The sequence below is a fragment of the Numenius arquata genome, chromosome 2 (assembly GCF_964106895.1).
Source record: "Numenius arquata chromosome 2, bNumArq3.hap1.1, whole genome shotgun sequence".
Lineage (NCBI taxonomy): Eukaryota > Metazoa > Chordata > Aves > Charadriiformes > Scolopacidae > Numenius > Numenius arquata.
The window spans coordinates 125,798,409-125,812,680 of NC_133577.1; the positions used below are offsets into that span (position 1 = coordinate 125,798,409).

The 14,272-nt window shown below is 37.9% G+C and overlaps 1 protein-coding gene across 1 annotated transcript in view; it reads left to right on the forward strand.

The window, feature by feature from the left end:
• USP6NL (USP6 N-terminal like) overlaps positions 1 to 14,272 on the forward strand; it is a 95,574-nt gene that overhangs the window by 53,890 nt on the left and 27,412 nt on the right. The window contains exons 5-6 of the mRNA XM_074168305.1: positions 3,143 to 3,223; positions 12,469 to 12,576. Of these exons, the coding sequence (XP_074024406.1) occupies positions 3,143 to 3,223; positions 12,469 to 12,576 (189 nt within the window). The remainder of the gene's footprint in view (positions 1 to 3,142; positions 3,224 to 12,468; positions 12,577 to 14,272) is intronic.

The following is a 14,272-nucleotide window of genomic DNA, read 5'->3' on the forward strand; positions in this document are numbered from 1 at the left end:
TTGAATCTCTTTTTGTCATACACGTTCTAGTGTAAAGCTTAAGTTGGGTTTCCTGTGTGTGTGTTTACGTGTGTAATGCTTTCAGATTAGGCATTATTACTGCGAATGCAGAGTAATTTTGATGCTTCATTACCTTGCTGGGCATTTGGTGGCTTAAATGCATGGAATCATTGTCCTACATTATGAACTGTGTAACCTTCAGCTGAATCATACAGCACATCTGAGATAAAACTACGGGAGGAAAGATCATCTAGAAGGGAAAAGTGGATGGAAAACTGACCTCAGGAAATCTGGAGTCTGTGTCTGACTCCGGGTTTGTAGTGCTATGAAATGTTTTGTAAGTCATTTTCAGTTTGTTTGGGTTTGCCTTTGGTTTACTCGATTATAAATTCTCCAGGGAACTGTTCGGTGGGCTCTGGTTTTGTCTGAGGCTTCTGCTAAAGCATGGCTTTAAGCCTCAGCTTCAGCACACTTGCTCTCCAGGAAGGCAGAGCGCTGCACAAAAGATGGATCCTTGCCAACTCAACTTCATGCTTTTTTGCTTTTGCTAGTGTATCATTTACGAACATATGAGAGTAAGAAACCTTCTCGGCTTCACTTAGGGATTGTGTTATTCCCAATGGCAAAAATGCTTCAAAGTGTAAAATGTACTCAGAAGACAGATAAATGGATTTTTAGATTTTTTTTTTTTTTTTTTTTGGTGACAACTACATGGAACTTGCCTGAAAGAGCAGCAGCAGCATCTCTCTATTCTGCAATGAGCCATGTCAAATCTATCCATGTTTTCAGTGTTGCACCTGTTAGACATGAAAGTGAACATAATTCAGACTGGGAAAAAAATAGCTAAAAGTTTTCAACAACTGAACACAGAAATAATTGCTATTTTGACTACAGTAGCATCACTTGAGAACTGGGATAAATTGACACAGAAGACATAAAAGCTTGAAAAAACCTACAATTGAAGTGAGCTGCTGGCTCAAAAGACCAAAAATCTTGAAAGTAGATCAAACGTACAAACAAAAAGAATGTGGGAGCAGATAGGGTTTTATTTTTCTTACCAATTATCTGAACAACCTGTTGAGGGCAGAGACCTTTCCTGACTTGAGAGCAACGTTATTCCTGCAATCCAAACTATGCCTGGAGAGAATCTGCTTTAGAGATCTGAGAAATGCTTATTTCTTAAAGGGCTTGCAAGTGGGGAGGAGATTCAGAAACAAGGTTGTGAAATCTATGAAACATGGGAAGCAGTAGTTTTTCTAGAGTTCCCCTCTAACCTAACTCTTAAGAAAAGTGTTTTAAATAATTATTAAAAAAAAAAAAAAAAAAAGAGCAAGTGGTTAAGATATTGCCAAGTACAGCACGGAACCGTGAATGTGGGCAGCTGGTTGCAGCATAAATAGATAAGTTAAGGTTGAGAGAGCAGAGGCACTTCTTTCCCTATAACTTTCTTATGTCAGGCTTATGTCAGTTGGATTCAAGGATTCAAATAAAAATAACTTAAAAAAACAGAGCCAGCTTATTTCCAGGACACTTCATGGACTGAATCTTGGTTGGCGTGGACCTAAACAGTCATCAGGTTGTACTTCTGCAAGTGCAAGGCTTTGAGTTCCTGGATTAAAGAATTCCTCTGCCCATCCTGTTGCATTGATAACAAAGAAAGAATGCACAAATTCTGATGAGTAAAAGCTAGAAGTAAAATTAGAATTCTATTGAGACAATAAGTAATAATTTTCTCTTATTCTCCAACATTTCAGATGCAGTTAATGAAAGTATTAATAAGTTTCCAGTATCCTGCAGAGCTTTGAAATTAAACTCTTACATTGTTCCTGGATTGCATCACTAGCCGCATGAAACAAAATATCATTCCTCTCTTTATTAGGAGGCAGAGGGGCTGCCCTCTACAAAATAAATATTTGTTTATATTCATTCTTGAAGAGAAAGGAATAGCCACACATACGTTTTTCTGCTTTAGCTTTTCCAGTGTTGATCCTCAGCTCCAAAGCATTATGAAAGACTTGAAATAGTGTCATTAAAAGAAATAAAAAAAATAATACAGTAAATGGCTAACTTTGAAGTATAATCAGAGACAGTTCTCCTACTTTACAGCATGTAAAACTGGGCTGTAAAATACTGATTAAAAATCTTCTTATCGTTGGAGCCAACATAATACAACCAAAGTGAAATTCCAGAGATTAAACTAGCTAATTCCAAGTGCTTGTTTGGCTCCCAAATTTGAGAAGTTGATGGCAACTGAAATGGTTTTCATAGACAGAATGGCAATCCTTACAGTAGTAGGGTTGTCTCCTGCTTTCAAAGTTGTGTATAATATAAATAATACGTGTAATTCACTTATTTGTTATGTTACATCTTATACTGCTTGATATAACTATTTACTTTGAGAAGATAGATTTTGTTTTGTTTTGAATTCTCATTTTATCACTTTGTTACTGAAATATTCTTGCCAGTAATATAATTTAAGATCTTACCTTCAGAAGAAACCCTTCATGTTAAGATATAGGGCCATTGAGGTAAAAAATACTGAGCCAGGGATGAGAATTATAGCAAGGCTTTCAATATCCAGAATTAGAACTTATTCCCATTTCTGCTCCTGCACTGGTGCTCTTGCATGCACTAGGTTTTGTTGGTAGACTTTGCACCTTTTAAACTTTGTGCCTTTCGAGAAGGAACGGTTTGTGTGATCGCTGGAAAACAGTAGCTAATTGTGATTAGAGCAAGTCTGGGTAAAGAGGATAATAATTTCGGAGTCAACTAATTTTTAAAAAGGTTGCAGCAGAAATTATTTGCCTGAAAATTTACTGAGAATAAAACCAAATGGAAGTTTTTTTGTACTTGCTAAAAATGTGCAGAAGGAGCTTTTATAAATCTTGTACTGAAACTCCTCTTACAAAACACAATTCTTTATACAGTGCTGAAATTAAGGGTTTCTGCTTGTTTTTTTTTCATTGCCTGTTTTTTCGGATGTTTGAAGTGAACTGATGTTATGCTTCGGTGCTGTTCTTAGATGACTGGATAAAAAGTTGATGATACTGTGTTAAACCTTTTCTCAATATTTTTGGAAATATGTAAATAATTTGAAATGTATTAATCTTGAAAAGATTATGTATTTCTAATTTCCTTTCAGCAAAAGCACCTTGAAATTGAAAGAACTACAAAATGGCTTAAGATGCTGAAAAGCTGGGAAAAATACAAGAATAGTGAAAAGGTAAAGTTATACATGCTTTTTTCATTAGCTATCACTTCTGAATGAATGTATAGCCTTAAATTAGATCGTCTCTGAGATCTGAAAAAAAAAAATCACACTGAAAGAAAAAGGCTTTATATTCTGCCAAAACACAATAATATGTAATAACCCAATAACAATAATAATCTAGCAAAACCGATGGTCAAGTGCAAGGCAATTCTAAGGGCACTATTATGTAGTCTTCCTAACATATTCATAGTACTAACTGTGTGCTGGACTGCATTGGGCTGGCACTATGGGACTGGAACTGGGGTCACCCAGCGTTCTCTGTTCCCGTCTGCAAAATAATCTGTGGAGTGGATGAAGCATCAGACCTGCCCGTCTTGTCTTGCAGAGAGCTAGAGGTTGTGTTTGATTTAGGCTTTGAGAATGCGAAAGGCAAAAAAAAGAAAAATCTTTATGAGCTTGAAAAGAGGGGACACCTCTAAATGGGTACAGCTGAATTCTTCAGGAATCATAAATCCCTGTTCAAGAGTTATGAATTTTAACTTTACTTTCTTTATTCCTTTGTATTCTGGATATTGTACTAATTTAGATTTAAAGTTACTCCTTTGAGGTACTGCTGGAATCTGATTAAGATATATGAGAATTTTTTATTATTAATCTTCTCTTCTCTGGTTTCCATATTTTTTTCTTTTACTTACTTTTTTTTCCTTTTTTGCAGCCTGGGTTTACTGAAAGGCCTAGGTTAGCTTACACCTTGAATAACTCTCCAAAGAAACTGATTGGTTATAACGTGGGGCATATAGTTTGATGTTTAAATTATCACTCTTGCCAGCACAGATATCTTAGGATATCCCAAGATACGTGGTTGCTTTGTTAGAAGAAGAGTTGCTCTGAGTTAAAAGGTAAAAAGTATAGGAAGCAGTTCAGTGCCCTGTCCCGCTTGGGCTAAGTCTGTTTTTAATGTGAATAATATGCAACCCAGCATTCATAATCTTCAAGAGAACTGAATTTTTTTGCTGGTATGAATGGGATCTACTTTTGAATAGAATACTTTATACCTCAATAGGCTTTTTGTATTTTGGAATCAATATGGAAGAACTGAAATATGCTGGCAGCTACTTAACAGTGCTCATTCTTGACATCTATAAAAAAAACCAACAACCAAACAAAAACCAAAATGAGAAGTAACATTATTTTCTATGTGAAGCTGCAGGTGAATTTTAAGGAAGTGAATTGCCCATGAATAATCTTTAAATTGCTTTTGAGATTTTTAGTTACAGAATTATTTTTATCCTACTCAGACAACAAATAATGATCCGAGGAAAATGACAGAAAGTGGGTTATGCCATTAAGTGCTAGTGCTTTTACTTGCTTTAAAAGCCAGGTAGGGATTTTAATGTGAATAGTTTATTTGCTGGAATTGTAGTCTTGGCCATCTTAAAATTATGGAAGAATTTCAAGTGGGGAGAAACTTGCTGGAGTGGTTGTATTCCCAGCGCTGTGTTCTGGGGAGGTTTTTATAACTGTTCTTGTAGCCGTTTGGTGGATAATGCACAGAATATGAGGTTCCCGCATTTAAATTCCATCTTCTCCTGCATAAAGCTTAAAACTTTTTTTTTAATATTAAGTGAATGCATGAAAAGGTAATAATTTGTTTCCCAAGTTTTTCTTACAATCCTACTTTTTGTCCTGCCATCTTTTCTGGAAGAAGAAGCTAGAGATCATAACAGTTGTGGCTTTGTTTCTTTACTGTTCTGATCTGAAGATCAAGTATGTTCCCAAGTCAAAGGGATGATCCAAAAAACCTGTGTAACAGCTACTTTATTTGCAAAGGGAATGTTAAATATGACCTTTCAGGTAACACAACAGCTACGTGTTGTCTAAGCAGCTGCGATATTCCTCTTCAGCCGTGAGTGACGTCAGTCCGTGATACAGTGACTTAACTGAATAATCCTCTGTTCACCGAGCACGCAGAAGGTATAGCAGATCGGCTGAGCAGAAAGAGTTTCAGTTCATGTAACAAATAGGCTGAGCTATAAATAGTGGCAGGAATAATTCAATATGTTCATAAAGGGGATGAACTTTGCTTGAGGCTAGGAAAAATTTTCACCGATTGTCGAACTCTGGTGAAGCACATGAGACTTTAAAAACAAGGGTGTTTTCGTTATTCTTTCTCATATCTTATGCGGTGAGTGAACCAGAACATACAGAATAAAGAATCAGCCTCCTCCCAAACATGCAGTGAAAAGTCAGACATTATTTGCCACAGCTCTTTATGGAAAGTCAGGTGATATTCTCAGCGTTGTCCAAAACTCAATTTTTTTTTTTATCTGAAAGCGTATTGGAAGAATGCACCAGCTTTCCACGCTCACCTTCTTGAAGCACAGAAGCAGTCGTTGCAAGAACAATTCCTGCTTCTTGCTTTCTGTCTTCAATTGATTGGACAAAGTGGTTAACACTAGAGGAACAAATTGCTAAAGAAAATGAACAGCCTGTATCTTAAAAGACCCACTTCACCTACCATTCCCGTGGTTTCTGTGCAGTCAGACTGCTCCTGAAATCACCTTTGTTTAGAAACAGCACTGGAGGGAACATTGCAGCAACAACAACAGTAATGATGTTGTAGGGTTATAGATTATAATAGTTGTGATGGCTTGTTTTTGGAAAATGGCATGCTTGAGAGATACCAGTGTTCGTAAAAAGAGAGCAAGGGAGAGTCAGAGAAGGTGATGATCCCGGGGATCGAGCAGGTATGTACAAAGTCTGGGACTTTAGACACCCCATTTATAATGAACCTTCATAAATGCAGCTGAGAGAGTTTTCACTTGAAGAAATCTGTTCATACTGTACACATACTGTTAATGAATCCATATATTTGATTACATTATCCAAAACTGTCATATGCTTAATTGCAAAATACAGTTTTCATTTAAGACTCTGGCAGAGCTGCCTATAGGCTGCTTCCTTACTTTTTCCCATCGTAACTTCACAAGGGGAATTAACGAGAAAACATTAACACACTTATGTGTGCACGTGAGATGCTTCAATTTACATATTCCCCTGATCTTTATTGCAGAAGAATTTCTCAATAGAGAGACAGGACTCTGGGAACTTTACAGTGTTTTCCCATTAGAACTTCTGTGCTTAAAACTAATAAAAAAAAAAAAAGGGGGGGGTGTGTGGATGGAGGGCGGCAACGTGTGACCATGAGGAACTGGAAAAAGCTGAAAAAGATGGAAGAGTTGTCACAGCAAGACCAGCAATAGCCAGTCTCTGCCATATTTGAGTAATGATTTAGAGTAATGAAGGATGACGTAATAAAATGAACCCACGTACAACTCCACAACTGTGTATAAAACTCCTTGATTCCTATATGATTATTTGGGCATCTTTTCAGTGGAGTCGTCATGATTCTTACAGGCACCGGTCTCTGAAGTGTGTAACTGCCCTTGTGTCTTTGAGTGATTGGTATGTGTCAAAACACAGCTTTCATCTCCCCATCAGTCATTTCTTATTCGGGAAGCATCATAGAGCAGCAAAGTTTGTGTGTCAGTGTGGTCTTTCTCTAGCTTATGCTTTTATTTCCTATTTGTATTCTACTGCTTAATAATCCAGGGTACGATCAACCACCACAGATAGTAAATCCTTCCTGACTTAGTATGATCATAACTTTCAGGAAAGATTAAATAAAACTGTTATGTGTTATATTCCCATTTGAGTATTTCCACCAAAGTATTTCTGTCTTTCACTGTCTACCTTCATCTATCTGTGATTGAAGTTGCCTAAATTGAGAGGGAAAGGAAGAAGAGAAACAATCAGGGTAGCTGGCAATTTCCAGCTGTTCTGGCATTCACACGGAATATAATAAAGTCTCCACCTAGTTTGGAGTCAGAACACAGAGCCTTAATGAAGAACCCTCTTAGCATTCCAGAGGTTTTTTTTGAATGAGATTGAGCAACTCTTCTATTTGCACTTTTTCTTTCTTTTCTGCAACCCACAGAGGCTGAAAAACCTCTAAAGGCAGCAGCCTTTATAAATATACTTTCTTTTCATTATAAATATACCTTCTTGTGCGACTTCAGATTTTAATTCTCATACTTCTCATCACTGATTCTTTTTGAGGTGGCAGAGTCCCTCTGCTGCTTGTGCAGCTCTTCCTGATAAAACTGAGAGATTTATTTTCAAGAAAACCAGTCATATCTTGCAGCAGCGAGAATGCCAGTTCCCATTCTTCCGACTAGTGCTGTGTGACAGTGGCCTCGTTTTTTGTCCTGGGATGAGTTGGGTTTAGGAGCTTAAGACATTGGGGCAGGGGAAGGAAGGGGAGGTTGTATGTCTTCCAAGTTTTTTGCATGGAGGCCACATTGAATGTTGGACGTTATGGACTTCATTATTTGAGATGATGGCTAATTTGGAATATCCCAAATTTGAGAGCTTGGTTTTTTTACCTTCTTGCTTTGTAAGCTTTTAAATTCATTCTGTATATTCTCTTTTTTTCACAATGGGAAGATCCAATTTTGAAGTCCAGGTTTTTTTTGCGTGAGAAGCTCCTTTTGAATTCCCAGGTGGTAGGGCCTCATCTAATGTGTGCTTGTCCTGTCTGCTTCAAAATCAACAATATTAGTAATAATTGCAAGAGTTTGACAACTATCCATGGCTGAATATCAGCTTAGATGTGATACAGAATTTGAATCTGTATTTTTATTTAAGTTGTGTTTATATAATTATATCTACCGAGGATGACTTTTTTTTTTTCTATGACCTATGCTGATGGAAACATCCCAGATTCCAGAACACCAGTCTTTGAATGATACACGTTTTCATACAACTATTATGTGAACTCTGAGTCTATATACTTGTATTTTATGTCGAGGTGTTGTCTTAAGAAAGCCTTAATTTTAAATAATTTGTGAAGATTGATTCATGATTTCATTTCCCCAGAGTAGAAGAAAAAGTAAAGTTAATTTGCTGAATTTTCTACTTTTTATTTTAAATTCAGGGAGAACAGAGAAGATTAGGGTTCTGCGAGTATATAGACCCAACCGAGCGTTTCTCAACATGTTTTCAACTATATATTACGTATGGAAATAAAAGACACCAGAGGGCAGTAGTATGGTACTTATGATAAAGATGTTTAATTAGCCAATAATCAGTTTGCTCATTTGGATGTTCTTTAACTGTTTAGTGACTGAATGATTATCAGAAATTAGTTTTTCTGTGAAGTATGTGTGGGTTCTCACCTCCCCACGCTCCCCGAGATGCAGCACAGCCATGTAATTTTCTCAAAGTCACAGAATCACACAGGAACACAGGATTGTTGAGGCTGGAAGGGACATCTGGAGGTCATCTGGTCCAACCCTTCTGCTCAAGCAAGGTCACCTGCAGCCAGCTGCCCAGAACTGCATCCGGATGGTTTTTGAGTATCTCCAAGGATGGAGACTCCACACCCTCTCTGGGTAACTTGTGCCAGTGCTCAGTCACCGTCACAGTGGCAGAGTGAGGGAACCTCCAGTGTTTCTGTTTGTGCCCTTTGCCTCTGGTCCTGTCACTGAGCACCAATGAAAAGACCCTGTCTCTGTCCTCTTTGCACCCTCCCTTCAGGAATTTACATGAATTGATAAGATCCCCTTGAGCCTTCTCTTCTCCAGGCTGAACAGTCCCAGCTCTCTCAGCCTTCCATCATAGGACAGATGCTCCCGGCTTTTAATCATCTTTGTGGCCCTTCGATGGGCGCTCTCCCATATGTCTGTGTCTCTCTTCTCCTGACAAGCCCAGAAATGGACAACGTATTCCAGGTGGGGTCTCAAGGGAGCAGAGTAGAGGGGAAGGATCACCTCCTGCGACCTGCTGGCTGTACTATATCTAATGCAGCCCAAGATACCATTTACCGTCTTTGCCCCAAGGGCACATTGCTAGCTCATGTCCAAGTTGGTGTCCACCAGGACCCTTAGAGCCTTTTCTGCCAAGCTCCTTTCCAGCTGGTTGGTCCCCAGCCTATATCGGTGCTTGGGGTTTTTCTTCCCTGGCTGCAGGACTTTGCACTTCTCCTTGTTGAACTCCACGAGGTTCCTGTCAGCCCATTTCTGCAGCCTGTTGAGGTCCCTCTGGATGGCAGCATGACCCTCTGGTGTATCAGGCGCTCCTCCCAGTTTTCCATTGTATATAAAATTGTTCAGACTTGTTTCCACGTTACCGTTTGTGTAATGGAGCCTGTGCTGTGAAAGGTTCTGTTTCTGTCTCATATACTGGGCAGATGGTGAAAGCCTTCAGTCTCGTGTCTGTTGAGCCTGCAGGTTGTTGTAATAACTTGGGATGATGGAGACCTTTTTTTCTCTGCCTAAATAAAAGAATAGTTGGAACAGCAGTCAGCTGGATACAGATCTAAAATGGTTTGCAAGAAGCTCTGAACATTATTTAGGTTTATTCTGTCGGGTAGTGCAATAATTCTGATCTTAGCTACTGAAAATGTTTTATCCTTCTGTGTTTGGTTTTTTTTTTTTTTTTTTGCGTAACTATAGTGGGCCGGTGGAACTGCTGATCTCTCTGCGCATTCTGCTCTTTTAAAAGATACTTTCGCCAACTCATTTTTTCGGCTGTTCTTTTGAAAGTGTTTCCACAATTCCCTATCTCAGTTTTTACTTACTACTTCCAGGGCTTTTCCTGTTGTTTGGCTGCTTCAGTCTGGGAAGCGCAGAAGATGGGAAATCTGTAAATGCCGTCAAGTCCTCTGAAACTGGTGGTTGTTCTCCTTCAGCTTTATCTGCTAAAAAATCCCAACTGACCCCACACTTTGGATGGTTTGAACTTGTTTGAATTCTGTTTCGATAAGAAATTATTATGAAGGGTTATTTTGGCCTTTGATGCCCACCTGACCTCCCAAAATACTCCTTTAGAACAAAAGTCATCCTGAGAATTTATTTTTCAACCAATTCTCTTCATTAATAACCTTATGGTTGGCGGAGACGTTTGGAAATGAATTAGTAAATGATAATGAACTGGCAGTAATATTTGTTATCAAGTTACACTATTGCTGTACCATGGGTCTGAGGAATACAGCGACGTGTCACTGCAGACGTACAATACTGCCTTTTTTTTTGTCTTTCGAGTTGCCAGAAAAGATTTCACAAATTTGGTTCATTCTGATTTCCAGTAAACAGGCTGTTCTCTTCACAGAATGACTCCGCTGCGGTTGGTGTCGCTTGGCTTGCAAAAGGCAGAATTATCCTCTCTCTTGCAAGCAGTTACCCTTGTTTCTGGGTTGACACACACTGAAGTTCTCTGCATGAGCTGAAGTCTAGAAGTACACGTCCAGAAGGGGGCTTTGGAGCACCCAACCTTGTTCTTTATCCTTATGGAAGACACTGTACTGACTTAACGGTGCTCACACTAGAAGTGTTGCTACTAAAGCAATCCTAATAGTGTTAAAACAGCAAAGTTTTCTTTAAAAAGCACAACATTTTTTTTGTGGACAGACTCCAGGATTGCTGTTGCGCCTTGTATAAGTTAAGAATTTTAATTTGTCAGGGAAAAAAAAAAAGTCATAACGCTTCTAAGTTTTGTTTGCATCAGAATCAGAAAACCATCGAAATCCTTGTGTAAGAGTAGGACATTCTAAAATCCAGACATGAATCCTTGCTGGCATTAAAAACACCTTCAGAGACCTGATATACCCCAAACAGCAGGAGGTTTGCAAATATACTGCAATGAGGGGTTCATTAATCTTCCGAAATTGTGACATGAAGTACGTGAAAAAAACAGGATCCTGTCTTTGAGGAGGACATTTCTTTAAAAATATTTCTTATGTTGCAAACACGTTACTTTCATAAATGTTTCAAGGAAGTGATAGCTTTGTCAATTGAAATTTTTAAGGTCTAACTTTCATTGTAGGTTAAATGCAAAAAATAAATTGTTTGAGGAGGGCTTGTGTGTGTTTTGTTCTCTTTTAAACCTAATTGTCTCCCTGTACTACCATCATTAAAATAATGGTAAAAACAGAACTTCAGAAAGGTTTGTTTGCTTTGTTCGAGTTCTGTTTTTCCTTTTCTCAGACACGTCTCCTGAAAGATGATAACGTTTTTTGTGTGTTTTCACTAGGATTCAATTGCTCTGAGGCTTTGCTTATCTTGAGTCTCTCCTGCCTGCGTAAAGCCAGGACTTTAGACAGTTAGTCCATCTCTCTGCTGCAGCCTAAAGAGATACAGATCAGAAGAGAACTGAGGAAGACAGTTGTCAGTGCTCCTGAGTTTTTCAAATAAGCCCAGTAAGAACCAAACCACTGAATGAGAGTGCAAGAGCAGTGACGTGTCAGAGGCAAGACTGATAAACAGTTTATATAGTGACTCTAGTTACGCACAGGTACTGAGTTATCCCCTCCTGACCTGCTTCTAACACAAGCTTTATGTGTCAGAACAGAATGTGTCAAGAATGGGGAATTTAATTTTCTATTTAACAGCTAAGAACTGCATGCAGTGTTGGTAGGTTGTTCTGTATTCTTAGAAACCACAGCTAAAATATCTTTTATACCTTGTTTTTTGTGCAAACGTTTTAATATGAACTTAGAAAACTGATTATTGGTTTAGTAGTATGACCTGAAATCTGTTAGCTTTAGAAATGGCACATCTTGGATATTTTGGTGATCTAATGTGTTTATTTGGTATGCATACATACATTGCAGCACACTGTTGCAGTTTTACAAGAATTCAAAAATCAGTTAGGCTTTTTTTTTTTTATTTTTACTGGTAATATTTATTTAAAGCTTTTTGATATTGCTGATTGCCTTTCACTATTTCAATTTATAGTTTGTAATTATAGTGAGTTATTTGTGGCTTGTCCTGAAATATTGTGTTTCTAAGAATCCGATTTTTGGGAGTCTAAATTACAAAATTTGGAGTAGTCTTTCCAATATTTGTAGAATAAGTGCTGCTCAGCAGAGGTAATACAATTTTGATAGACCTTCCTACATGCCAAAGTCCTGGCTTGTGAGCATCGCCTGTGCATGACCTGATGTTTTGGTCTGTGTGTCCATTGTCTTCCCTGTCCCTCTGCTGATTCCATCAAGAGAGGTCCCAGGTGGCTTCACTGGACACTTTCCATCCCTCAAAAGAAAAGACACTGGAACACTTTGTCCCCAGCAGGTCATCCCTTCACTAGGACAATTGATTCAATTGCATTTCTCTGTGTAGCATGTTGTGTGTCACTGTTCCTTTTTTTTCAGAACATTGTAGGTTGTTCTGCATTTATATTTTCTTTTCTTTTTACAGTTTCATAGGAGAATTTACAAAGGAATCCCACTGCAGTTCAGAGGGCAAGTCTGGTCATTACTACTTGACGTCCCTAAAATGAAAGAAGAAATGAAAGACTTTTATAACGTGAGTTTGTAGAATGTCCTTTTAATATTAATTAAAAAATTTTGGATGCTAACAATACAGGCTTTATTAACCTTTTGTTGTTATGCAGTGTTTAAAAAAAAAAAAGAGGATTAGAAATTGTATTGACCTCTACTGCTTATTTTAGCTAGGAAATAGGCTATGTATTGAAAAGCACATTTCCAGCTTATTTTTTGGTTCTGTAATTCATGTAATTAATTTGATCTTCTTTCCATTTCTTTTCCCACCCTCAAAAACTTGCAAAAGCCTTCTAAAAGGAAAGCAAAACAAAATAAAAAATACCCTTGTACCAGTAAGAAGGCAGAAACTACAGCTCTTTGAGAAATGTCTATTAAGCAAGCACCTTGTTAGCTGAATATCAGTAAGAGGACTTCCAGTATTCTGGAAGGGATGGAAGTTCGTGCCTTAATCTTGTAAAAGCCAGAACAAGCTGGCTTGCTTTCTGCGGTCTCATCTCCAAGTGAAGCTTGGATATCTCATACAAAGCACTGTCTGGTTACTTGATTGTATTCTCAGAGATTAAACTAATGACAGGATGTTAACCCCCCAAAATTCTACAGGTGTAAATCAACCACTTAAATATATTTCCTACTTAGGAGAGAAAGAAAATTGCTGTGTGTTACCCCATCCTCACCTTGAGTAGCCCTTAAAGCAACTTCTGAATTGTTGTGGTTACATTTGTCTAAATTTTTCCCTACTAACTCTAGTGTTTCTGTGGGTGTGAATCCAGCTGATGGCCATCAGAGATAAACTCGAGACCCAAGAGTGAAGAGTGAGGTTCATCTGTAAGTTAGGCAGAAGGGGAATCTAATCCTTTAAAATTCTGTCTTTTCCTCTCTGTCTCTCTCAATCTGCTAAAGGATTATAGGGAGAGTTTAGCTAACAGAAAGGCAATTTAGTATTATAGAATGTTTGAATTTTCCCCCACAGGAATTTAAATGTTCACTACCTTTTAAAGAAATAATGTTCAGAGTTTTAAGAAAAATCTTTGATTATTTGATTTTGGCATTTTCTAATAGCACTTTTTTGGAGCTGAGATTTTAGGTCCAAGTAGACAAGGAATCTTGTAAGGTCATGAAAGAAGATCGATGTTAGCATTGATGTTACCTAAATTTTGATGTCTTTGATCTTCCTCTTAAATTATTTATTGTTCTTTACTCTGACAGGCTGCTCTTTCTGACTATTACATTTTGTTGAACTTCGTAAATAAGACCAGTGGCAGATCCAAGAGGGATAAAACAGAGTTCATGCTGAATAATATAGTTATGGGAAAGAATACTGAGTAAAAATAGAAGCATTGAAAAATAGGTGTATTAATCTTCAGAAATGATTAATGCCATCTAGTGCTCAATGCAAAACAAAACCGGGTTTGTAGTTCAGATACAGAAGTAGGAGTTTCTTCCATCGTTATCCTAGCTTGTTTGTTTGTGATAAGCTCATTTTACTGCTCTCCATTTTTCCTGTTTCCCGAAGAGATACTAATGTTCCTCATTATAAGTATCACTTACAAATTGCACACCTTAAAATTAGAAGGAAAATACACGCTTTGCTGTAGGTCAAACAGCTTCTTTCAGTTCTCTGTTCAGGGTAATTAGCAGTTCTTAATCTTCTCTCCTTTCCATTTCTCAACCTCTAGGTACCCTTTCCTTTCACTCATGTTAGAGGCTCCCACCAATAG